This window comes from Tachyglossus aculeatus, unplaced genomic scaffold, assembly GCF_015852505.1.
Source record: "Tachyglossus aculeatus isolate mTacAcu1 unplaced genomic scaffold, mTacAcu1.pri SUPER_30, whole genome shotgun sequence".
Taxonomy (NCBI): Eukaryota; Metazoa; Chordata; class Mammalia; order Monotremata; family Tachyglossidae; genus Tachyglossus; species Tachyglossus aculeatus.
In genome coordinates this window covers 7056769-7082879 of record NW_024044837.1, presented here as the reverse complement: position 1 = coordinate 7082879, position 26111 = coordinate 7056769, and the positions used below count along the sequence as shown (strand labels likewise).

The 26111-nt window shown below is 42.2% G+C and overlaps 1 protein-coding gene and 1 pseudogene across 1 annotated transcript; both read left to right on the top strand.

The window, feature by feature from the left end:
* The first annotated feature begins 6933 nt into the window (after nt 1–6933).
* On the top strand, nt 6934–14835 carry LOC119921835 (olfactory receptor 1030-like). Its single transcript, XM_038741852.1, is given in 3 exon segments — nt 6934–7027; nt 13887–14297; nt 14300–14835. Coding segments are annotated over 3 exon segments (1041 nt in total).
* A 9655-nt stretch (nt 14836–24490) lies between these two features.
* Nucleotides 24491–25442, top strand: LOC119921834 (annotated as a pseudogene).
* The last annotated feature ends 669 nt before the right edge of the window (nt 25443–26111 follow it).

Sequence of the window (26111 nt, the reverse complement as noted above, 5' to 3'; positions counted from 1 at the left end):
TCTCATCCATCTGACTGGGGATTTGGGACTTAAGTACTCAATGCATTCATTCAACTCCCTCCTTCCAATTTATGAATACACTTTCATTCATTCAATGGTATTAATTGAGCACTTACTGTGTGCAGAGCACTATACTAAGCGCTTGGAAAGTACGGAAGTACAAGTTGGCAACATATAGAGACGGTCCTTACTCAACAACGGGCACACAGTCTAGAAGGGGGAGACAGACAACAAAACAAAACATGTGAACAGGTGTCAAGTCATCAGAATAAATAGAAGTACAGCTAGCTGCACATCGTTAACAAAATAAAATAAATAGAATAGTAAATATGTACAAGTAAAATAAATAGAGTAAGAAATCTGTACAAACATATATACAGGTGCTGTGGGGAGGGGAAGGAAGTAGGGCGGGGGGGGGTGGGGGGGGGGGAGAGGAAGGAGGGGGCTCAGTTTGGGAAGGTCTCCTGGAGAAGGTGAGCTCTCAGTAGGGCTTTGAATGGAGGAAGAGAGCTAGCTTGGTGGATGTGCAGAGGGAGGGCATTCCAGGCCATGGGGAGGACGTGGGCCAGGGGTCGATGGCGGGACAGGTGAGAACGAGGCACAGTGAGGAGGTTAGCGGCAGAGGAGCAGAGGGTGTGGGCTGGGCTGCAGCAGGAAAGAAGGGAAGTGAGGTAAGAAGGGGCGAGGTGACGGAGAGCCTTGAAGCCGAGAGTGAGGTGTTTTTGCCTGATGCGTAGGTTGACTGGTAGCCACTGGAGATTTTTGAGGAGGGGAGTAACATGCCCAGAGTGTTTCTGCACAAAGATGATCTGGGCATCAGCATGAAGTATAGACTGAAGTGGGATGAGGCAGGAGGATGGGAGATCAGAGAGGAGGCTGATGCAGTAATCCAGTCGGGATAGGATGAGAGATTGAACCAGCAGGAGAGCGGTTTGGATGGAGAGGAAAGGGCAGATCTTGGCGATGTTGCGGAGGTGAGACTGGGAGGTTTCTCCTCCTACTGTAACTTCTCCTTCTCCTACTTCTCCTACTATAACCTACCCTCGCATTCTTCATTTCACCCAACCCAATCAACTCACTCTGCCTCATTCCTGATCTCTTGATCAGTAGTGTGGTGTAATGGAAAGCGACCGGGCTTGGGGGTCAGGGGTCATGGGTTATAATCCCGGCTCTGCCACTTATCTGACCCCACCTGTGCTTCTGACCCCATTCCCTCTCATCTCATGAAATCTCTCGCTCCATCCCTTCTCCCCTCCTTAACTTCCATCTTCATCCGCTCACTCTCCACTGGTTCCTTCCCCTCTCCCTTCAAACATGCCCATGTCTCTCCCATCCTAAAAAAACCCTCTCTTGACCCCACCTCACCTTCTAGTTATCTCCCCATATCCCTCCTACCATTCCTTTCCAAACTCCTTGAACGAGTTGTCTACACACGCTGCCTCGAATTCCTCAACACCAACTCTCTCCTCGACCCCCTCTCCAGTCTGGCTTCCATCCCCTACATTCCACGGAAACTGCTCTCTCAAAGGTGACCAAGGACCTCCTGCTTGCCAAGTCCAATGGCTCATACTCTATCCTAATCCTCCTCGACCTCTCAGCTGTCTTCGACACTTTGGACCTCCCCCCTTCTCCTCAACACGCTATCCAACCTTGGCTTCACAGACTCTGTCCTCTCCTGGTTCTCCTCTTATCTCTCCGGTAGTTCATTCTCAGTCTCTTTTGCAGGCTCCTCCTCCCCCTCCCATCCCCTTACTGTGGGGGTTCCCCAAGGTTCAGTTCTTGGTCCCCTTCTGTTATCGATCTACACTCACTCCCTTGGTGACCTCATTCACTCCCACGGCTTCAACTATCATCTCTACGCTGATGACACCCAAATCTACATCTCTGCCCCTGCTCTCTCCCCCATCCATCCAGGCTCGCATCTCCTCCTGCCTTCAGGACATCTCCACCTGGATGTCTGCCCGCCACCTAAAGCTCAACATGTCCAAGACTGAACTCCTTGTCTTCCCTCCCAAACCCTGCCCTCTCCCTGACTTTCCCATCACTGTTGACGGCACTACCATCCTTCCCGTCTCACAAGCCTGCAGCCTTGGTGTCATCCTCGACTCCGCTCTCTCATTCACCCCTCACATCCAAGCCGTCACCAAAACCTGCCGGTCTCAGCTCCGCAACATTGCCAAGATCCGCCCTTTCCTCTCCATCCAAACCGCTACCCTGCTCGTTCAAGCTCTCATCCTATCCCATCTGGATTACTGCATCAGCCTTCTCTCTGATCTCCCATCCTCGTGTCTCTCCCCACTTCAACCATACTTCATGCTGCTGCCTGGATTGTCTTTGTCCAGAAACGCTCTGGGCATGTTACTCCCCTCCGCAAAAATCTCCAGTGGCTACCAATCAATCTGCGCATCAGGCAGAAACTCCTCACCCTGGGCTTCAAGGCTCTCCATCACCTCGCCCCCTCCTACCTCACCTCCCTCCTCTCCTTCTACAGCCCAGCCCTCACGCTCTGCTCCTCTGCCGCTAATCTCCTCACCGTGCCTCGTTCTCGCCTGTCCCGCCATCGACCCCCGGCCCACGTCATCCCCCTGGCCTGGAATGCCCTCCCTCCACACATCCACCAAGCTGGCTCTCTTCCTCCCTTCAAAGCCCTATTGAGAACTCACCTCCTCCAGGAGGTCTTCCCAGACTGAGCCCCTTCCTTCCTCTCCCCCTTGTCCCCCTCTCCATCCCCCCATCTTACCTCCTTCCCTTCCCCACAGCACCTGTATATATGTATATATGTTTGTACATATTTATTACTCTATTTATTTATTTATTTATTTTACTTGTACATATCTATTCTATTTTATTTTGTTAATATGTTTGGTTTTGTTCTCTGTCTCCCCCTTCTAGACTGTGAGCCCACTGTTGGGTAGGGACTGTCTCTATATGTTGCCAACTTGTACTTCCCAAGCGCTTAGTACAGTGCTCTGCACACAGTAAGCGCTCAATAAATACGAATGATTGATTGATTGATCTGCTCTGTGACCTTGGGTATCATCCATAAAATGGAGATTAAGACCTTGAGGCTCATGCGGGATGACCTGGTTACCTTGTATCTACCCCAGTGCTTAGAACTGTGCTTGGCACATATTAATGGCTTAACAAATACCATAATTATCATTATTACTGTTATTATTATCATCATTATTATTATTGCTCACACCCTCCCCTATCGGCCTGGAACTCCCTCTCCCTTCATTTATTTTACATTCCTTATTTCTGAAGTAGTAACTCATGACAAATCTCTCTTCTCTCTTTTTTCCTATCTTTAAATTACTCTTTGTCTCCCCTGACAAATGTAAAATCCTTGAGGACAGGGGCCTTGCTTACAAATTCCTCTGTTCTCTCTCAAGTGCTTACTACAGTCCTCTTGTCTGATCCTGCCGTGACTACTGTATCAGCCTTCTCACTGACTTCTCTGCCTGCAGCCTCTCCCAACTCCCGGTCCAAATTTCATTTTGCTACCTGGATCATTTTTCTAAAAAACGGTTCTGTGCACTCCTCCCTGCTCCTCTCCAATGGTTGCCCATCCATCTCCACATCAAATAGACATTCTTCACCATTACATTTAAGGATCTCAATCAGCTCCCGTTACAAACTTAGACCTTGCAGCTCACTCCTCTAACACCAGATTTCTTGCTGTACTTCAATTCTGTCTTTTTCCATCAACCTCTTGCTCATGTTCTCCCTCCTGCCACAAATTCCCTCTTCCTATCTGAGACAACCATTCTTCCCATCTTCAAAGCCCTACTAAAATCATATCTTCTCCAAGAAGGCTTCCGTGACTAACCTCTCAGTTTCCAACCCTAATTTCCTTCCCTTCCCTTTCTCCATCACCCATGCTATTGGGTCTGTTCCCTTTAAGTACTTCGTTACTCACCCCAGACCCACCACACTTACATACATACATATCTTTTCAACTCTGTTACTTCCCCTATCTGTGATTTATTTTAATGTCTGTCTCCCCAATAGTTTGTAAGCTCCTTGTGGGAAGGGATCAGGTCTACCAACTCTAGTGTATTGCACTCTCCCAAGAAGAACATGGCAAAGAGCTCTGCACACTGTAAGTGCTTAATAAATACCATGGACTGATTGATTGATTGCTATGCCTACATCAGTCACTCAATAAGTCTTAAGGATTGATTGCTCAGGTAAAGATGCTTTTATGTTACATTCAAACAAATCTGTTCATGTGTAATGGTCTTTCATTCATTCTGGATGTTCCTGTAGTCCATGAATCCAGTCTTCCAAGCTTTGATAATGATAGAGAAAGAAAAAGAAAAGGCTTGGGTCCCAGAGGCATGATAATTGCTTGGAAAAAAATTAATCAGGATGTGAAAATACCATAGCTACTATGGTCACCGGGAAGAAACGTATACTCAACTATATTCCAGTCTGGCAAAGAAGAATTTTGCAATAGGCACATAAAGACAAATGATGTATTATAAATTATTTTATAAATTTACTAGATAATGACAGTATAGGAGCCTGAGCTCTTGTTATGTGGCTGACGTAGCAACAGAGTGAAATATCTGGAACCATTTCACACTCTCTCCATCAGGTAAAAATTCTGTTACCAGTTTTTGTTTTATTCAAATGGTATTTGTTAAGCGCTTACTGTGTACCATGAACTGTTCTAAGCACTGGGTTTGATACAAGGTAATCAGGTCAGAAACGATCCATTTCCCAAATGGGGCTCACATTCTTAATCCCCATTTTACAGATGAGGTAACTGAGGCACAGAGAAGTGAAGTGACTACCCCAAGGTCACTCAGCGGAAAAGTGGTGCAGCTGGGATTAGAACCCATGTCCTTCTCACTTCCAGGCCTGTACTCTATTAGGCTGTGGTGCTTCTCTATCTCAGTTCTTAGATGTCAGTTGAATAAGTTGAGTCCCAGAAATGTCTGCTCCTTCTTTAAACTGTCACTGTGACAATTTCCTAAAGCTCTCATAGTTTAATTTCCCAAATACGTATATTTTTGACAGAGTTGGATCAGTTGGTGATTTAACCTGCTCATTTTTTCCTTGATTCATTCCGATGTTGAAAGAATGTAAAAAAAAAAAAAGTTCCCGTCATGGACAAAATTTTACAATTGAGAACACTGAGGGAAGGATTATCACCTTTGGAGGAACTGGATATCTACAATTTTTCTACTTTTCAGTCTTGCCCAAAGCAGATCCCATACTGTTAGTTCAAGATTTTTTATCCTGCTCTGGTACTGGGTGACTAAAATGTCATCCTTACATGGTTCCTTAAGAAACCAGAAAATGAAATGGGCAAAAAGGCAATCACCAAATAATACATTCTAGAAAAACTCATCTCCCAAGTGGGCAAGGTGATTACAGTTTCATAGCACTCACAAGATGATGGGTGCACAATTACAACGATCATTTATGTGTCTGATTGAAGGATATCCCGAGAACATATGGAAGGACAGGCTAAGTTAAATCTGAGCTGTGCTACACTTTTAATTATCAGATTTTTAATGGCCATCTCTTAGAAGAAATAATTAGTATAAATTATAGACCTGGGACAGTGTCCCTCAGGATCTAAAATATTTAGCCATTGTAAATGCTCCAAGATGGCTTGGGAATTTCAGTGGGTATTACATCTACGTGGTAGCAAAGTCCTGATGCACTGGAGCCTGGAGACCTTTTTTTAAGTATAATATTCCAGGCAGATGCATGACTCGGAGAAGAGGAAATATACATGCCATTTTTGTATTTTTATTGGCATCTTTTATTTTGTATACAGTATTTAAAGAACCTCATTTTAGTTGTTTTGCATCTTCAGTGGGCTTGCGTCTTTATGCAGACCTGGAAAGGGCGTGTAAACCATCGGCTTATTTGTATGCATCTAAATTAAGACTCAAACTGTCCGGCTACTTCTTTCCAGTAAAATGGATGTTCCTATGCCTTTGTTGATCATTTTAGGTACAGTGGAATTGCTTTGGTATTAACTTGTTCATTTCCAGTGTCTTCCATGCTTTGAAGTGTACTGGTCCACCAAAGCCCCAGACATTCCTCAGGATTTATATTTCCTGTTGGGCCAGTGTTACATCTCAGTAGAGTCAATTAGGGACAAGGGGGTTTGTGATTCAGCTTTATAGATGGAATAAGCCACGATATTGAATCATCATCATCATAAATCGTATTTATTGAGCGCTTACTGTGTGCAGAGCACTGTACTAAGCGCTTGGGAAGTACAAGTTGGTAACATCTAGAGACAGTCCCTACCCAGCAGTGGGCTCACAGTCTAAAAGGGGGAGACAGAGAACAAAACCAAACATACTAACAAAATAAAATAAATAGAATAGATATGTACAAGTAAAATATATAAATAAATAGAGTAATAAATATGTACAAACATATATACATATATACAGGTGCTGTGGGGAAGGGAAGGAGGTGAAATGGGGGATGGAGAGGGGGACGAGGAGGAGAGGAAGAAAAGGGTTCAGTCTGGGAAGGCCTCCTGGAGGAGGTGAGCTCTCAGTAGGGCCTTGAAGGGAGGAAGAGAGCTAGCTTGGCGGATGGGCAGAGGGAGGGCATTCCAGGCCCGGGGGAGGACGTGGGCCGAGGGTCAATGGCGGGACAGGCGAGAATGAGGTACGGTGAGGAGATTAACGGCGGAGGAGCGGAGGGTGCGGGCTGGGCTGCAGCCCCGTCCCGGGGGAGCCGGCCTGTCTCCAGGAAGAGCCAGAGGTCGGAGCATTTCCAGTATGTCTACATTTATTAGTGAACAGAAACATTAACAGTAAAGGATCCTGCTTGTATTAAGCTTTCAACCCAGGGGCACTGAGATCTCTGACACCATTAAGCCCTCAACCCAGGGAAATTGAGAATTTCCTACTGTGGATGATCAGTCCCAAATCAGTATTCAGTCCAAGGATGGGCTTAATACCAACACAAGCGTCCCCATTTAAAAAGTCTCCTAATGCTCAGGCTGATTGGGTCATCCTGTTGGAGAACGGTGATCAGCCAAGTATGGACTGAGATCAGCGTGGGCATTCCTGCCCCTGCTCTCTCTTCCTACCTCCAGGATCGTGTCTCCTCCTGCCTTCAGGACATCTCCATCTGGATGTCTGCCCATCATCTAAAACTCAATATGTCCAAGACTGAACTCCTTATCTTCCCACCCAAACCCTGCCCTATCCCTGACTTTCCCATCACTGTAGACAGCACTACCATCCTTCCCTCTCACAAGCCTGCAACCTTGGTGTCATCCTCGACCCCGCTCTCTCATTCATCCCACACATCCAATCCGTCACCAAAACCTGCCGGTCTCACGTCTACAACATCGCAAAGATCCGCCCTTTCCTCTCCATCCAAACCGCTACCTTGCTGGTTCAATCTCTCATCCAATCCCGACTGGATTACTGCATCAGCCTCCTTTCTGATCTTCCATCCTCCTGTCTCACCCCACTTCAGTCCATACTTCATTCCTCTGCTCTCATTATTTTTGTGTAGAAACGCTCTGGGCATGTTACTCCACTCCCCAAAAATCTCCAGTGGCTGCTTGTCAACTTACGAATCAAGCAAAAGCTCCTCACTCTCGGCTTCAAGGCTCTTCATCACCTCGCCCCCTCCTACCACACCTCCTTTCTCTCCTTCTACATCCCAGCCCGCACCCTCTGCTCCTCTGCTGCTAACCACCTCACTGTACCTCATTCTCGCCTGTCCTGCTGTCTACCCCCGGCCCACGTCCTTTCCCTGGTCTGGAATTCCCTCCCTCCACACATCTGCCAAGCTAGCTCTATTCACCTCTTCAAAGCCCTACTGAGAGCTCACCTCCTCCAGGAGGCCTTCCCTGACTGAGACCCCCTTTTCCTCTCCTACTCCCCATCCACCCACCTCCTTCCACTCCTCAGAGCACCTATAAGTCTGTACAAATATATATGTATATGTGTATGTGTATATGTATATGTATATATATATTTGTACAGATTTATTACTCTATTTTACTTGTACATGTTTACTATTATATTTATTTTGTTAACTATTTGTGTATAACTTCAATTCTATTTGTTCTGACGATTTTGACACCTGTCTACATGTTCTGTTTTGTTGTCTGTCTCCTCCTTCTAGACTGTGATCCCGTTGTTGGGCAGGGACAGTCCCTATATGTTGCCAACTTGTACTTCCCAAGTACTTAATGTAGTGCTCTGCACACAATAAGCGCTCAATAAATGTGATTGAATGAATGAATGAATGATTTCCTGTTTAAAAGGGATAGCCAGGGCTATCACGGTCATCCTTTCAGATAACAGTGAACACCAGAGCTTGTTGACCATTACATTGAGCTTCTTCTGCATAATGGCCCTGATTTACCAGTTACAGTTCCATTGACTTCTGCTCTTTGAAGACATCTCTCCCGGCCATCCAGAATGGGTGTCAACATTTAGGTTTTCACTTGGAGCCTAGTCATCTGGCTCACCTGTGATCGCAGAAAGCAATATGATGAAGGACATTAGGTTTAATGCGTTCTTTATAGGTGAAAACTGCACACTTTAGTAAGTTTGATGCTATAATAACCAAGGTCCTTGTCAGATGAAATAGAAGCAGGGCTATTCTAGTAGGCTATAACTTGCTTTACCTCAATTCACCATAAAATAATAATAATAATAATAATAATAATAATAATAATAATAATAATAATAGTGAGCTTCACTAAGCACTTATTTTGTGCCAGACACCTTCCTAAGTGCTGAGACAGATAATAGACAATCGGGTTGGACACATTCCCTGTCCACATAGGGCTCACATTCTTAATTCCCATTTTACAGATTAGATAATTGAGGCATAGAGAAGTTAAGTGACTTGTCCAAGGTCACACAGCAGACAAGTGGTGGATCTAGGATTGGAACAACGGTCCTTATGACACCCAGGCCCATGTTGTCTCCAATGGACCATGCTGCTTCTCCACTCAAGATAATTTCTCTCCAAATTGAAACCGTGACACATGCCCCATGACACAGACCAAGATTTTCTCTGTTCTCAGTCTCTCAGTGACATCTTTGTCTCTTATGTTATCTAAATCTGTGTTCTGGATCCTAAACCCAAGATTTCGATTGTTTTCTCAATTTCTAATATCTCCAAAATAAATACATTCATTTACATGGCTCAATATTATGAACTCCTGCAAGTACAAGGTGGAGTGCTAAATTAACTTATTTTTATAATTTTTATGGTATTTGCTAAGTGCTTACAATGTGCCAGGGAGGGAACTAAACACTGGGCTAGATACAATCAGGTTGTATCAAACTAGTCAAGTTGGTGCACAGTTCATGTCCCACATGGAGCTCACAGTTTCAATCCCCATTTTACAGATGAGGTAACTGAGGCAGAGAGAAATTAAGTGATTTGTCCAAGGTCACAAAGCAGACAAGTGGTTGAACCAGTGTTAGAACCCAGATCCTTCTTTCTCCCAGGCACATTTTCTATCCACTAGTCCACACAGCTTCTCACTTTATTCACCACTGTGAATCCAGAACTGGCTGGATTCTATATCTTTGCACTTTCCTGATGCTGAGTACATTATAAGTGGAAAATAACTATCATTAATAAACAAATGATTGCATCTACAGCTAAAGGAATAAACCGAGTCTCATTCATCAATCAACATGTGGATGCCAGATTATTTTGCCCAAATGAGATAACAGTTATTGACTGGTGGCATGATTTATCATTAATGGGTTAAAAAGCTAAAACTAATTAAATACACAATAATTTTTTTCTGTTAAACTTCAGAGTTCATTATGCTGGAAGAGTTAAAAACTTGATCATTTCTGAAATGTGGAAATGTTTAAGATGAAAGTAGTCACCATTTTTTTGTGAAAAAATTGGGGTATTTGTTAAGCACGTACTATGTTCCAGGCACTGTACTAAGCACTGGGGTAAATATGAGATAATTGGGTCGGACACAGTCCCGGTCCCACATAGGGCTCATGGTCTTAATTTTCATTTTACAGATGAGATAATTGAGGGCACAGATAAGTGAAGTGACTTGTCACAAAGCAGACAAGTGGTGGAGCTGAGGTTAGAACCCAGGTCCTTTGACTCCCAGGCCTGTGCTCTTTCCACTAGGCAACAATGCTTCTCATAATTTATCAAAACTTCACTTTGAGAACAAGTAGGAAAGACATTTGATGATGTGACCTTCCGAGATATATAAAGTCCTGTCAATTGAAAGACCTCTGAAGAAGGGTAAAATCACATCTAACTGACTATGGCAAAATATGGCCCTTTCAGTATTTGTGGATACTGAAGTGGATTGCTGAAGCAGCATGGTCTAGTAGATAGAACATGTGCCTAGGAGTCAGAAGGACCTAGGCTCTTAAGCCCTACTCTGCCACTTTTTTGCTTTGTGATCTTGGGCAAATCACTTAACTTCTTTGTGCCTCAGTTACCTCAACTGTAAAATTGGGGTTAAGACTGATCCCCATGAGAGAGATGGATTGTGTCTACCCTGATTATCTTGTATTTACCCCATTGCTTAGTACAGTGCCTGGCACATAGGAAGAGCTTAACAAATGCCACAGTAATAATAATAAAGAGCATCTTGAGGGTAGTGATTGTTTCTACCAAATCCACTTTATTGTATTCTCCAAAGCACCAAATATAGTGCTCTGCCCACAGTAAGTAAACAATAAATATTATTGATTGATTAACCTATTGGTATGCCACCCCACAAAATAGTATTGATCAGAAATGGACTGAACGTTTCACTGGACTAGATGTAGCCTAAACGTCTTTTGGGTTATTTCAAGTTATTGGTTGTTTCCATTATCCCCTCATGATAGAAATGGAGATGTCAGCTGAGGTCAGTAACACATGGTAAAGAATGAATCATCGGCACAGTCTTTCTCTTTTTTTCCATGAGTTTAAGGGAAATGATGTCCAGAAACACCGTTAGAATACCTGATAATTAACAAGGACAACAGGGAAACTAGAATTATTGGCACAACAGAGAGAGTTGCCTTCTGGACTACTAAATGGAACCCTAATCCTGACTCTTCCGGAGATGCTATAAACAACTTGTGAATTACTTACGTACCAAACTCCATTCCCTAAATGTAAAAGAATGAATGGTTAAATTGAAAGGGAATGACATTTTCTTTTTTCTGTCATGTATATCATTATTAGGGTTCACTCTTTAGTCAAACTTCTTAAATATTCATTTAATGATCTTTTATGTATGCAATTTTTAAATTCTAATGGCATGTCGGTCAAATTCTACAGCCTAAATAAAACAGACTAAAATAACTATCAAAAGGATGTTCAGAGACTCCTTTTCTCAGAGATTCAAAAATATTATGGCTATCTCTCATGTTTGGACATTTCATTTTGTTTGTATTTCCTCCCAATTGAATGCGTTATCTAGACACCAATTCCTTGTTATATAGGAAGAGCATTTGTAAAAGGAAAAATGGGTCATCAGCCTAAGAAGTATATAAAACACGAAAACAATTCCATCAAGAAACAGGAACACAATCCCATTAAGACTTCCTTTGAGAACCAGTGGGAAATTTTCCATGCCTCCTGGGGATTTTAGTATGGCAGATGTAACTGAGTTCTTTAGTGTGTAGAAAATAGCTTATTTTAGAAATTGGGCAACATTATGATAAGGTCGCATATTTTGGAAATTTAGACAAAGTGTTTCAAACGTTAAAGGTTGTTTCATGCATTACTCAAACTTTTCTTTCTCAGCTGCGTTCTAAGGGTGGGAGTCTCTCAAGGCTCAGTTCTGGATCCGCTTCCATTTTCCACCTACACTCACTGCCTTGGAGAACTCATTCACTCCCATGGCTTCAACTATCACCTTTTCCTGGATGATGTCCAAATCTATCTCTCCAGCCCTGACCTCTCCTATTCTCTGCAGTCTCATGTTTCTCCTTGGTTTCAGGATATCTTAACTTGTATGTTCAGCCAACACCCCAAATTTAGCTTGTCCAAAACTGAACTCTTCTTCCCACTTAAACCCTGTCTTCCTCTGAATTTCCTGGCACTGTAGACAGTACCACTCTCCTTTCTGGTTCATTCATTCATTCATTCAATCGTATTTATTGAGCGCTTACTGTGTGGAGAGCACTGTATTAAGCGCTTTGGAAGTGCAAGTTGGCAACATATAAAGACGGTCCCTACCCAACATCGGGCTCACAGTCTAGAAGGGGGAGACAGACAACAAAGCAAAACATGTAGACAGGTGTCAAAGTCGTCAGAACAAATAGAATTTAAACTATATGCACATCATTAACTAAATAAATAGAAAAATATGTACAAGTAAAATAAGTAGAGTAATAAATCTGTACAAATATATATATTTATATATTATATATATATTATATATATATATTATATAAATGTATATATATATATATATATATATATATATGTGCTGTGGGGAGGGGAAGGAAGAGAGGAAAAGGGGGGCTCAGTTTGGGAAGGCCTCTTGAAGGAGGTGAGCTCTTAGTAGGGCTTTGAATGGAGGAAGAGAGCTAACTTGGTGGATGTGTATTCTAGGCCAGGGGAAGATCGTGGGCCAGGGGTCGACAGCAGGACAGGCGAGAACGAGGTACAGTGAGGAGGTTAGCAGCAAAGGAACGGAGGGTGCGGGCTGGGCTGTAGAAAGAGAGAAGGGGGGTGAGGTAGGAGGCGGCGAGGTGATGGAGAGCCTTGAAGCTGAGAGTGAGGAGTTCTTGCTTGATTCGTAGGTTGACACGAAACCACTGGAGATTTTTGAGGGGGAAGTAACATGCCCATAACGTTTCTGCACAAAGGTGACCCGAAAAGCAGCGTGAAGTATAGATGAAGTGGGAAGAGACAGGAGGATGGGAGACCAGAGAGGAGGCTGATGGAGTAATCCAGTCGGGATAGGATGAGAGATTGAACCAGCAAGGTAGTGGTTTGGATGGAGAGGAAAGGGCGAATCTTGGCGATATTGTGGAGGTGAGACCGGCAGATTTTGTTGATGGATTGGATGTGAGGGGTGAATGAGAGACCGGGGTCGAAGATGACATGAAGGTTGTGTGCTTGTGAGACAGGAAGGTTGGTAGTGCCATCTACAAGTGACGGGAAAGTCCGGGTATGCCTATTTGAAATCAATTCATCTGTATGTGGCATTACTGTAAACCTTATTGACCTGTTTCTAAAATTTATATTGTACAGTAATGAAGGACAGCTTGAGGTTAAAGTGTTATTGTATATGTTTACTCCTCTGTGATTCCATTGTCCCTTAGATTTCCCAGTTCACTGGCAAATATAATCCACCATAGCTTCTGAGAAGATCATCATCTTGTTATCCTGCCAAGATTTTATTTTATTTCAGTTGATTCAGTTTCCTGGAAATACCAGCTGTTGCTCTCCAGAGTCATCTCTGTATCAAGGTCGTGCCACGTTACCTCCAAGAGGCCTTCCCCAACTAGCACAATCAATCAATCAATTATTTGTATTTATGGAGCACTTGCTGTGTTCAAAGCACACTGTGTGCCAAACCTTGATTTTTCCATCTAAGCCCTCATTTCTATGTCACCTACGCACTTTGGTCTGTTTCCCTTAAGAACGTTGATATTCATCTCTCCCCCAGCCCCACAGTAGTTAGGTACAACCCCATCTGTAATATTTTTTAACGTCTGTCTCCCCCTCTCATCTTTAAGCTCTTTGTGGACAGGATTGTGTTGTGTATTTTGTATAGTACTCTCCCAAGCATTTAATACAGTGATTGGCACACAGTAACTGCACATTAAAAATTACTGATTGATTGAGAGAAATCCAAGAAGTGAGAGACAGGAGAAAGAGAAAGAGTCCTACTCACATCTATTAATGGCCTTTTTTTTGTATTTTAGTTGATTATAGTTTAATGAGCAAAGTGTCTAATAGGAATCATACAGAAATGACTGAATTTATTCTCCTGGGGCTGAAGGTTCAAGCAGAAATGTGTCCTATCCTCTTTGTAATGTTTCTTGCCATCTACCTCATCACCGTGGTGGGGAATGTCGGCATGATTGTTCTTATTCGAATCATTCCCAGACTGCACAATCCCATGTACTTTTTCTTCAGCCACCTCTCCTTCGTGGATCTATGCTATGCCACCAATATCTCCTCTCAGATGCTGGTGCATTTCTTATCAGAGAAGAAGACCATTTTCTTTATTGGTTATTTCATTCAGTTTACTATTTTCATCTCTCTGGCCATCACCAAATACTGTCTGCTAACGGTCATGGCTTATGACCACTACGTGGCAATTTGCAGCCCTCTGCTTACAGCAGCAAAATGTCTAGGGGAGTTTGCATCGGTCTGGTGATGGCTCCATATGTCTATGGTTTCCTTAATGGCTTGATCCAGACGTTGCTGATGCTTCATTTGTCATTTTGCGGTTCTAATGACGTCAATCATTTCTACTGTACAGATCCTCCTCTCTTACTACTTCTGTCTTGCTCTGACACCTTCGTAAAAGAAACTGCCATGTTTGTGGTTGCTGGTTTCAACCTCATCTGCTCTCTCTTGATCATTCTCATCTCCTATGGTTTCATCTTTGCTGCCATCCTGAGGATCCGTTCAGCTGGGAGCAGACTCAAAGCCTTCTCCACCTGTGGCTCCCACCTGAACAATGTCACCATATTTTATGGGACTCTTCTCTGTATGCATCTAACACTTCACACCGAGTGGTCGGTTGAACAGGGGAAAATCGTTGCTCTCTTTTATACGTTTTTGTGCCCCATGTTGAACCCTTTCATATACATCAGGAGGAATAATGATGTGAAGGATGCAGAGTTCTCAAATTTCAATTGTTGACCAAATAAAATTTATCTTTCCTTTCTCTCCCACTTTCTCGAATCTGCTATCTGGCAGATGCATTTGAGTTGAATTGTGTTTCACATGATAACATATTTTAGTATTCCAAGTCAGTGATGATGATGTTCGTGGTATTTGTTAAGGACTCACTATGTGCCAAGCACTATGGTAGATAAAGTTCAATCAGATCAGACTTGGTCCCCTTGCCACTTGGGGATCTCAGTTGTAGAGAGAAAAAAAGGGCATTTAATTCTCATTTTACAGGTGATAAAGCTGAGGCACAGAGAAGCTAAGTGACTTGCTCAAGGTCACACTGCAAACAAATGACAGAGATGGAATTAGAACTCAAGTCTCCTGATTCCCAGTCCTGTGCTGTACGACTTCCCTCAATACTTCTAGAGGACTTAATGGTACAAGGGAGCCACTTGGGGTGCTGGGCCCGGGCCTCTCTTGGTATCTTTAGTCCATTTGGGTAGCCCCATCCTCTTCTGAACCCATAATCCAGCCAGCCAGTTTACTGGTACTCCCCCATCCTGACCTTGGTGTGTACTCACTCTGTTGCTCCTCAGGTGCCCTCCCTGCCATCCTTCTTGGTGCGTATATCAGCTTTCATTACCAATACTTTCTCCCCAGAGCAGAGTTGGATGCCACCGTTCACCTGGGCAAGGTCCAGTAAAGATGTGCTCCCTGGTGCAGCCGAATCAACTGAAGTAACACAGGTCTTCCTCTGCCCATCACCCTGCGGTCTTTCACAATCAAACCCAGACCTTCATTTCATCTCTCTGATTCCTCTATTTTCCTCTTTTACTCTGCTTTATATTGGTTTTAAATCCTTCAAATCCATTTCTTAGATCTTTTAACCTCCCCCTTCTAGAAGGAAAAACGTGGATATATCCAACTAGAATTTAGGCTCATTGTGAGCATTGAATGTATCTGTATATTGTTGTACCGTACTCTCCAAAGAGCACAGTAAGTGCTGAATAAATATGACTATAAGCTGACCAAGTTGCTTCTTTCAGCAACTTCAAAATATTCCTCAGAGACTTGGGCCCTGAAATTGTGTTTCTGATAGTATCATAAACTGTATGGTTAAAAAAAAGGTATCATGCACTTTCCAGCTCCCACAGTGGATTACTCTCTGGTTCATATCCAGCCAACCGAAGATCTGGTCTTCACAGAGAATGCTTCAAAATCAAAGACATTTGGACCCTCTGCACTAGAGAAAACACACCCTTCATTTGTTCACTACCTTGCCTCTAGCTGAGTCTTCATTAAAGAAATGGTTTCAGACAATTAAAGAAGCAACCACTTAAAAACTTCCAGTGATGACACTGACACTTTAACATGGGCATGCAAATCAAAGTGTAAGAGGGTCAAATTAATTTAAGCAAACAAGCAGATAAATTTGTTTTTAATTTCCTTTGTGTCAATTGCAATTCCAATGGGTGACTTTGACAGAAAAGTATGCAGACAGCAATAGTGAGAGAATCTAGGAAGGGTAAAGGAATGATGCCTTGCATTGTCCAACAAAAATACATGAAAGCAAATCTGGATGAATATCCCCTACTCTCCCTCCTTTGCCTGAAAAAGGATATTAGCTGTCCAATGCCTTTATTCTGAATTATTAATGAGTGATTGATTTTCTAAAATATACCAATGTAAAACTGGGCAAGATGAGCAAAGTCAAATGTATTATTTTGGTTCACTTTATCACATATCTTCGTAAATTATTCTCTTCTGTCTATAAGACATTTTGCCATTTTTTATAATGAGGGTAGCATTTTAATGCCCCTCATGTCTAGGAACCCAAGTTACTCAATCTAAAATTGATCTGTATGAGGAGACATAACAGAATCTTTAATGCTAATGACAAATATGATTCTGGTCAAGTCTCATTAAGCATTGAAAAGCAACAACAACACTTTAAACTGGTGATGGAGGACCAGTTAAATGAAAGACAAAGGAAATACTATCATGTTAAAATAAAATCCACTTCTATATTCTGTACCTCTCCCAAGTGCTTAGTGCAGTGTTCTTTACATAGTAAGCATTCAATAAATACCATTGATTGATTGATTGCTATTCCACCTCAGAGATGCTTCCTGAGGGGGCATTGTAATTTCTGGTAAATGGGTTTGGGTCCCTGCATGGCCCAAGATCAAGTCTGTTTATTTATACTGATGTCTGTTTCCCTGCCTCTAGACTGTGAGCTCATTTTGGGCAGGTATCGTCTCTCTTCCTTGCTAGATTGTACTTTCCCAAACGCTTAGTACAGTGCTCTGCACACAGTAAGCCCTCAATAAATACTACTGAATGAATGAATTCCACCCCAGGAAGCTCTGGGTGGTCACTTCACTTTCCTTATCTTTTACAATAGTCGCTCTAGAAGGTTGCTTCAGGGGCATCCTTCGTCCTTGAATTTTCTCACCCTTCAGGATCTCTCTGATAACCAGCTCCATCCCCTGATCTATTCCCAGCTCCCCCTCCCACCTGTTAGAGGAAGAAAATGTGCTTTTCCCCATCCTGAGTGGGAACAAAGTAGAGTCATCCTCACAGCTTCTAAATCATTTTAGAACGAGGCTGTTCAGGGAAACAGCTGACAGCCTGGTCGGGCAGTTGGTCCTAGAAAGGTGATTAACTGCTTGAACAGTTCCTGGGTTATTGTAGTCTTCAATCAATCGACCAATTATATTAATTGAACTCTTGGTGCAGAGTCCTGACCACTTGGGAGAATACAATGTAACAGAGCTTGTAGACAAGTTCCCTGCCCACAATTAGCTTACAGTCTTGAGGGGGAAACAGACATTGATACAAATAAATACATTATGCCTATGTACATAAGTGTTGTGGGGCTGAGGGAGATGTGAATAAAGGGTGCAAATTGACAAGTAGAGTACCCTAGTGGATATAGCATGGGCTTGGGAGTCAGAAAGACTAGGTTCTAGTCCTGACTCCACTATTTGTCTGCTATGGGACCTTGGGCAAATCACATAACTTCTCTGTGCCTCAGTTCCCTCATCTAAAACATGTGGATTGAGGCTGTGAGCCCATGTGGGACATAGACTATGTGCAACCTGATTAGCCTGTATCTACCCCATTGCTTAATACAGTGTCTGGCATATAGTGAACGCTTAACCAATACCATGAAAAAACTAAATGCAGTCAAAGACTTAAGTAGTTTTTGAGAGGTAGCCTTTTCTATGAATATTGTGACCACTTCCCCTCCCCCTACCTAAACGCTGAGTCGATTAGAGTAGGAACTACATCTGTTAATTAATTTTATATTCTGTCTTACCCTGTAGACTCTAACCCATTGTGGTCAGAGATTGTGCTTACCAGTTTTATTGTATTGTACTTTCCCAAGCATTAATACCGTGTTCTGCTCACATAAGTGCTTAATGAATACCATCTTCATCGTACTTTACCCAGTGTCTAGCACAGTGCTTGATCCATTGTAATAATAATAATAACAATAATAATAATGGGCCAAGTACCAGGGTAGATACAAAATAATCAGGTCAGACTCTGTCCCTGTCGCACACAAGGCTCAGAGTCTAGTGGGATTAATACATAACTGGGTGATTGATCGATCAATCCATACAAGCTCAAGGACTTTTCCTACCTGGAGAAAATACTTTATAAGATCTGCCTTGTTCTGAGACCACAGCTCTTAATCTACAGGATCCCTTCCTCTCTGAGAGAAAAAAGTCTTGTCTAATTCAAATAACCAGAGTGTTATAGGAAAAGGATATCACTCTTTTCTTTCTAGTGAAGGGCCGCTGCATCTCACAGTAATAGAAAAATAGACAAAAAAAGATGAGGGACATATTTCAAAAAGTACATATCCAAGCAAATTGTTTCCCTTTGCTTCCAACCTACAGGGACATCAAACAATTAATCATTCAACATTATTTATTAAGTGCTTACAAGGATAGTTAATTACAGATTTCAGAATGGGCTGCTCTAATTCTACATTGTCTGTTCAAGGTAAAGAGACTGAGTGTGGTGAAGTGTACCTTCCCCCAATATTCAGTCACTGGGCTCCAATTATGTAAAAGCACTGCCACATTTTAAACCTATACCACCCACCCTCTTTTCAAATTCTGTGCACTCAAATGCTACTTAAATTCCTAAAATGAAAATGAAGGACTTACTGCTAGTTCCTCAGAATTTTTATAATTTTTATAATTATAAAATTTGTTCCTGTGGAACATCCTTGTTCCTGTGGACCTGTCTGCATATGAGATCCTGGCTTTCAATTCCATGGGCTGGGAATCTAGTTCATTCTGGATTCTCCCCCTTCAGACCATCCTAGGCTCACAGAGCTCTGCCTATTCCTTCCCAGAGATCCTAGAACAATTCCAGTCTCCTCAAGCCCTTTTGCTTCCCTTTATTCATCCCTGCCCTCAGCCCCACAGCACTTATCGACATGTCCCTAATTTATTTACTTATATTAATGTCTGTCTTCCCCTCTAAACTGTAAACTCACTGTGGGCAGGGAATGTGTCTGTTATATTGTTAAAATTTACTCTCCCACGTGCTTAGTACAGTGCTCTGCACACAGTAAATGATCAATAAATATGATTGATTGATTCCCCCTCTTATTTGTTGCTTGTTGTTCCTGAGAGGCAGCGTGGCTCAGTGGAAAGAACATGGGCTTGGGAGTCAGAGGTCATGGGTTCTAATCCCGTCTACACCACTTGTTAGCTGTGTGACTTTGGGCAAGTCACTTAATTTCTCTGTGCCTCAGTTACCTCATTTGTAAAATAAAGATTAAGACTGTGAGCCCCACATGGGACAACCTGATCACCTTGTATCCCCCAGCGCTTAGAACTGTGCTTTACACATGGTAAGAGCTTAACAAATACCATTATTATTATTATTATATCATTGGAGTAGTAACGTGGCCTAGTGAATAGAGCACAGACCTGGGAGTTAGAGGACCTGGGTTTTAATCCTGGTTGAGCCACTTCTCTGCTATGTGACTTTGGGCAAATCACTTCACTTTTCTTTGCCTCCATTACTTTAACTGTAACATGGGAATTAAGACTGAGCCCCATGTGGGACAAGGACTGTGATGAACCTGATCAGCTTGTTTATACCCCAGCGCGTAGTACAGTGCTTGACGCATACTAAGAGTGTAACAAATATCATTTTAAAAGTATAGAAGTGGACACTAAACTTTTTTGTCCCTTTCTTAAATGGAAATTGTACTGTTGCCAAGTTGTACTTTCCAAGAACTTAGTACAGTGCTCTGCACACAGTAAGAGCTCAATAAATAGTATTAAATGAAATAGCAGTTAGCACCTCTTTTCACTCATGAGTCACAATTTCGCTCATACAGATTTCACCCTAGGGACTTTTCATGATGAGCATTGTTAATTTCTGGTCTTTCTTCATTAAGCGGCAACTCCAGGGATCAGTTCAGAAACAGATAGAATTGCTTCTGTATTATTCTAACTGGGAAGCCATTGTTCTAACAATGGGAATGCCTTCTTTTACAAGAATGTTCTGAAATTCTGAGGAATTGGCAGTAAGTCCTTCATTTTCAGATTACCTAATTTAGAAATTTAAGTAGCATTTAAATGCACGGAGTTTGAACAGAGGGTGGGTGGTATAGGTCTAAAATGTGGCAGTCTTTTATATAATTAGAATCTGGAATAAAAAAAAGATTGCCTGGCTGTAGTTAAAATTGTTTTTCTTTTTTTATTTTTGTCAGTTATTTATCAGCCTGGAATGTGAATCAAGATTTAGAATATCATCAGTTCCAGAATAACATCTAAAATCTCCTATTAACATTTCAATTCACAAAGGATGCACCCTACCTACTAGGCTAAATGTTCAGTTTAGAGGCAAGCAGTATACATGAATTCCACAAAAGCCCATGATTATTTCATATCAAATTATCTTTAAATATTAGTGAAAACATTTCTTATGACATTTGATGATAATTGTCAATGACAGGTAAAATATATAGTTACAAGAAGGAAGTCTTAACTATATTGACAGCCTAGTTGCATCCTCTGAAAAATTCAAAGGATTCTTGAGTGTTTCCCCTTCCCTGTCTTTTTCTGTCTCTGATTTTTTAAATGAGATGTTTAAGCATTTACTATGTGCCAGGCACTGTATTAAGCACTGGAGTAGATACAAGATAATCAGGTTGGATACAGACCCTGTCTCACATGGGGCTCAAAGTCTAACTCTCCATTTTACAAATGAGGTAACTGAGGCACAGAGAAGTTAAGTGACCCGCCCAGGCAGGTCAATACAGCAGACAAGTAGCTGAGCCAGGATTAGAATCCAGTTCCTTCTGACTCCCAGACTCGTGCCCAATCCAGTAGGGAGCACTGCTTCTCCTGATTGTCCCCTTTCTTTCCCCCATCATCATATGGTATTTCTTCAATCTCTATTTTGGTTCTCCCTTTTTTATTCTCATATCTTGATTACTTTCCTGTCCTTTTTCTTTCAACATCCTCCATCTTCTTCTATATCTTTCCTCCATTTTTCACCACTTCCTCCATTTTTCTTGTTAGCCCTTACATCCATCAGGCATTCAGAAGACAGCAATATCTGCTCCTCATACTTCCATGCCTGGCTACACACACACACACACACACACACACACACACACACACACACACACACACACACACACACATACCATTCCCATATGCACAATCCCTCCAACGTCCCCTTTGATAGGTCTTTTGAAGGCCGAGGTGAAATGGAGACTTGACACTCTTGCATTTTGCTTTGAGCTTATGAAACAAAATTAGCAACATGGGACATGGCTAACATACTGATAACCAGGCTAATAACCAGGCTAAACCCTCTCTTCAAACTCTGTGCATTTAAATGCTACTTAAATTTCTAAATTAGGTAATAAGAAAATGAAGGACTTACTGCCAACTCCTCAGAATTTCAGAACATTCTTGTAAAAGAAGGCATTCCCATTGTTAGAACAATGGCTTCCCAGTTAGAATAATGCAGAAGCAATTCTATCTGTTTCTGAACTGATCCCTGGAGTTTCCCCTAATGAAGAAAGACCAGAAATTAACAATGCTCATTATGAAAAGTCCCTAGGGTGAAATCTGTATGAGCGAAATTGTGACTCATGAGTGAAAAGAGGTGCTAACTGCTATTTCATTTAATAATATTTATTGAGCTCTTACTGTGTGCAGAGCACTGTACTAAGTTCTTGGAAAGTACAATTTGGCAACAGTACAATTTCCATCCAAAAAAGGGAGAGAAAGCTTAGTGTCCACATTATCTCTCATGAGAAATAGAAGTCGCATTAAAGCTGGAGGAACCAGCCTAGCCAGTTGGACTGCTATCCTTCTCATCCCTCCTAACGTGGAATTTCCTTGGTTTTCTGATGCCCCCTTCATCAAACTCTCTCTCTCCAGAAGACCCGGATTCCTACCCTGACCTGCTCGTTACCTGCTGTTTCAGACTTTAAAAATCACCACCATCCCCTGCACACTTCGTTGCTGTGGGTCAGAACCTAGACTTATAGTACATACAGAAAACCTGGAACTAGAAGGCGGGTGTCCTAAGTCATGGAAAGTAGAAGTAGAAACAGTGGGTTAGGCAACTGATAGACTGTAGACTCATTTGGAAAATGATAATCTAATCACTTGCTCATGTGCTCCTACAGGAGCTTCTAAAATGCTTTTTTTTCCAACGAGGCTGGGTTTTCACTAGGTAGTTTTGTAATTAGTTGAGTTCCTCAAAGTGCTTAGGAGTTGTCAAGAACATAGTCAGGCAGTCAGTCGTACTTACTGAACAATTACTGTGTGTACTAAGTGCTTGAGAGAGTATAATACAAGAATAAACAGATACATTCCCTCCCCACAGAGAGCTTACTGCAACTCCCTGAAATAGTTTACAATTAAGGAGCACAGGAACATGAGAATTGTCACACTGCATCAGATCAGTGATTGGTCCAGCCTGATATTCTGTCTCCAAAAGTGGCAACGAAGCTCATTTGGAGGAATTGTAATAAGATCGTCCTTGCCTAATATAAGAGTTATATCTTCTATAGCTCTAATAATCCAGGCCCTTCCATCTATATATGGACTTAACTTTTCTTGAGTCTTTTCACACCCTTATCTTTCTCTCCAATAATCAATAATGAACCTACCATCTGTGAGAGTATCAAGTGGACAACATTATATTATGCTGCTTTCCTTTTCCTGTTCTTTTACTTTGTTTGCTTGTGCTTGGTAATATGGGATTGAAGCCAGGTGCTACTATCACTACAGAGAATCACGATATAGTTTTGTCAAGTAGAGGAGCTGGGGGATGAGTTTTAAGACCTTTAGATCTAGAGAAGTGAGAAGCAAGATGATTTAGTGGATAGCTTGCAAGTCAGAAGGACCTAGGTTCTAATCCCAGCTCGGGCACTTGTCTGCTCTGTGACCTTGGGCAAGTCACTTAGGTTTTCTGCATCTCCACTACCTCATTTGTAAAATGGGGATTAAGACTGTGCGCCCTATATGGTACTTCGACTGTGTCCAACCTGGTTAGCTTGTATCTTTTCCAGCACTTAGTACGATGCCTAGCATAAAGTAAGCATTAGACGAATGTGTTACAAACAAAAAAGGATCCTTTCTTTTAAGAAAATACAGAGCTTCAAGTTGCATAATTTCCTGAGGGACATAATGTTAGCCCTCTACCCTGGTCCTGAATTTCTCCCCTCAACGCAATCATACAATTAGAGAACCTTAGGGTCTGTCTGGCTCCTCCTTAGCTTTATTCGGGTACATTATCTCTCATGAGAAATAGAAGCCCCATTAAAGTAACCCAAGGTATTTCAAGGTATTGGTAGTGGGATCGTGAAAGGAATTCAGAACCATTTTTTTCATCTTCATTTTTGATTTATTTCTATTTACTTCAGTGAATGTCGATCCAAGCACCTATATCGTGCCTCGACTACTGCATCAACCTCCTGGCTGACCTCCCTGCTCCTGACTCACTCGTCTCCAGTCCATACGTCACTCTGCTGCCTGGATCACTTTTCTGAAAATAATGTTGAGTCCATATCTCCCCTCTGCTCGAAAATCTCCAAAGGTTGGCCATTTACCTCCACATCAAACAGAAACCCCTTACCATCGGTTTTAGCGTACTCCATCAGCTCTCTCTATCTGCTACCTTATCTCGGTGATCTCCTATTACAACCCAATCTGCACACTTTGATCCTCCGATGCCAACCCAATCTCTGTACCTCAGTCTTTTCTATCTCACTACCAATTCCTTATCCACATCCTTCTGGTGCCCTAGATCTTCCACCCACTTTCATATCTGAGAGCCAACTGTCTCTTCACCTTAAAAACACTACTAAAATCAAATCTCCTCCAAGAGTCCTTCCCTGACTAAGCCCTCCCTTACCTTTCTAAGGCCTCCATTCTGAATTTTCTATGCCCCTTAGCCCTTTGATATTCACTCCTACCCCAGTCCCCCAGCACTTATGGACTTTATCCCCCTGTAATTTATTTTAATATCTGTCTTCCCTTCCAGCCTGTGAGCTCCTTTTGGTCAGGGCAGTTGACCTAGTCTGTTGTGTTGTACTCACCCAAGTACTTAGTACAGTGCTCTGCACACAATAAGTGCTCAATAAATACCATTTATTGTTTGAACCCAGTTCCCAAGAAAAATGTCCAGTGGAAATTGAACTTCTGTGACAGATCTTATTCTCTTGGGTCTCACAGATCATCCAGAGCTACAGTGCTTCCTCTTTATATTATTTTTAGTCACCTACTCTTTAACTTCTTAGGCAACCTAGATCTGATTGTGCTAATTCACCTAATTCTAGCCTTCACACACCCATGTATTTCTTCCTCACCAACTTAGCATTTGTAGACCTGTGGTATTCTTCAAACATAACCCCCAAGATGCTCACTAACATCTTATCAGAGAAGAAGACCATCTCCTTTTCCGGTTGTTTCATCTAATCCTACATTTTCATTGCTCTGGCCCTTACAGAGTTTTATATGCTGGCAGCAGTGGCATATGATCACTATATGGCTATCTGCCACCCTCTACATTACAGCATCAAAATGTCCAGGAGAGTTTGCACCTGCCTCATCGCTTTCCCTTATGTATAAGGCTTCTCCAAAGGCCTGTTCCAAACAATCACGACATTCAGATTGTCCCTTTGAGGATCCAATGTCATCAACCATTTTTGCTGTGCCGACCTGCCTCTCATAAAGCTGTCTTACTCTGATACCCACTTCAAAGAAAATGCCATGCTTCTCTCTTCTGGATTTAACCTCTCCAGCTCCCTCACGATTATCATCCTGTCTTATATCTTCATTCTCACGGCAATCCTCAAGATCCAGTCTTCTGAGGAAAGGAGTAAAGCATTTTCCACCAGTGGATCCCACATGATGGGTGTCACTTTATTTTATGGGTCACTCTTCTGCGTGTATGTGAGACCTCTGAAGGATCAATCTATGGAACAGTCCAAGAAAATAGTTGTTTTCTATACATTTCTGAGTCTGATGTTGAATCCTTCGATCTACAGTCTGAGGAACAAAGATGTAAAAGTGGCCTTGAGGAAACTGGTAAATGAAAGGGCAAAACGTCCATTTGACCATAAATCATAACCTTTAAACCCTGATTCCTGTCTTTGGTCCCCAGGAGTACATACAGGATGTCACATAAGAGTTTCACACACAGAAAAGAAACTGAGTCTCCTGGATGACCTATCTATAGGACATTAAGAGAAGAATATCTCCAGCAAACCTGGGAGCCACTAAACAATTCCCTCACTTTTCCCCCACTAATCGGTAAGGGAGACAAATGTTCCAGTGCTTATGTTCCACATAGTCCTTCATTTGAACTTTAAATGTAGGTGAGACTTGAAATACAAGTCTCCCAGAGAAATCTGGGAAGTGGCATGACCTATTGTAAAGAGCACAGGCCTGGGAGTCAGAGGACCTTGGTTCTAATCTTGACTCTGCCACTTGTCTGCTGTGTGAACTTTGGCTAGTCACTTAATTTCTCTGTGTCTTAGTTGCCTTATCTGTAACATGGGGATTAAGGCCCTTTGCCCTGAATGGGATGTGGACTGTGTTCAACCTGATCAGCTTATATACAATCGTATTTATTGAGCACCTACTGTGTGCAGTATATCTACCCCAGTTCAGTACCTGCCACATACAAAGTGGTTAACAAACACCATCAAAAAAAATAATAAAAGGACTGGTTTGTTCAAGCATCATGCATATGTAGCTTTCAGTAATAACAATGATAACAATCATAGCATTTTTAAA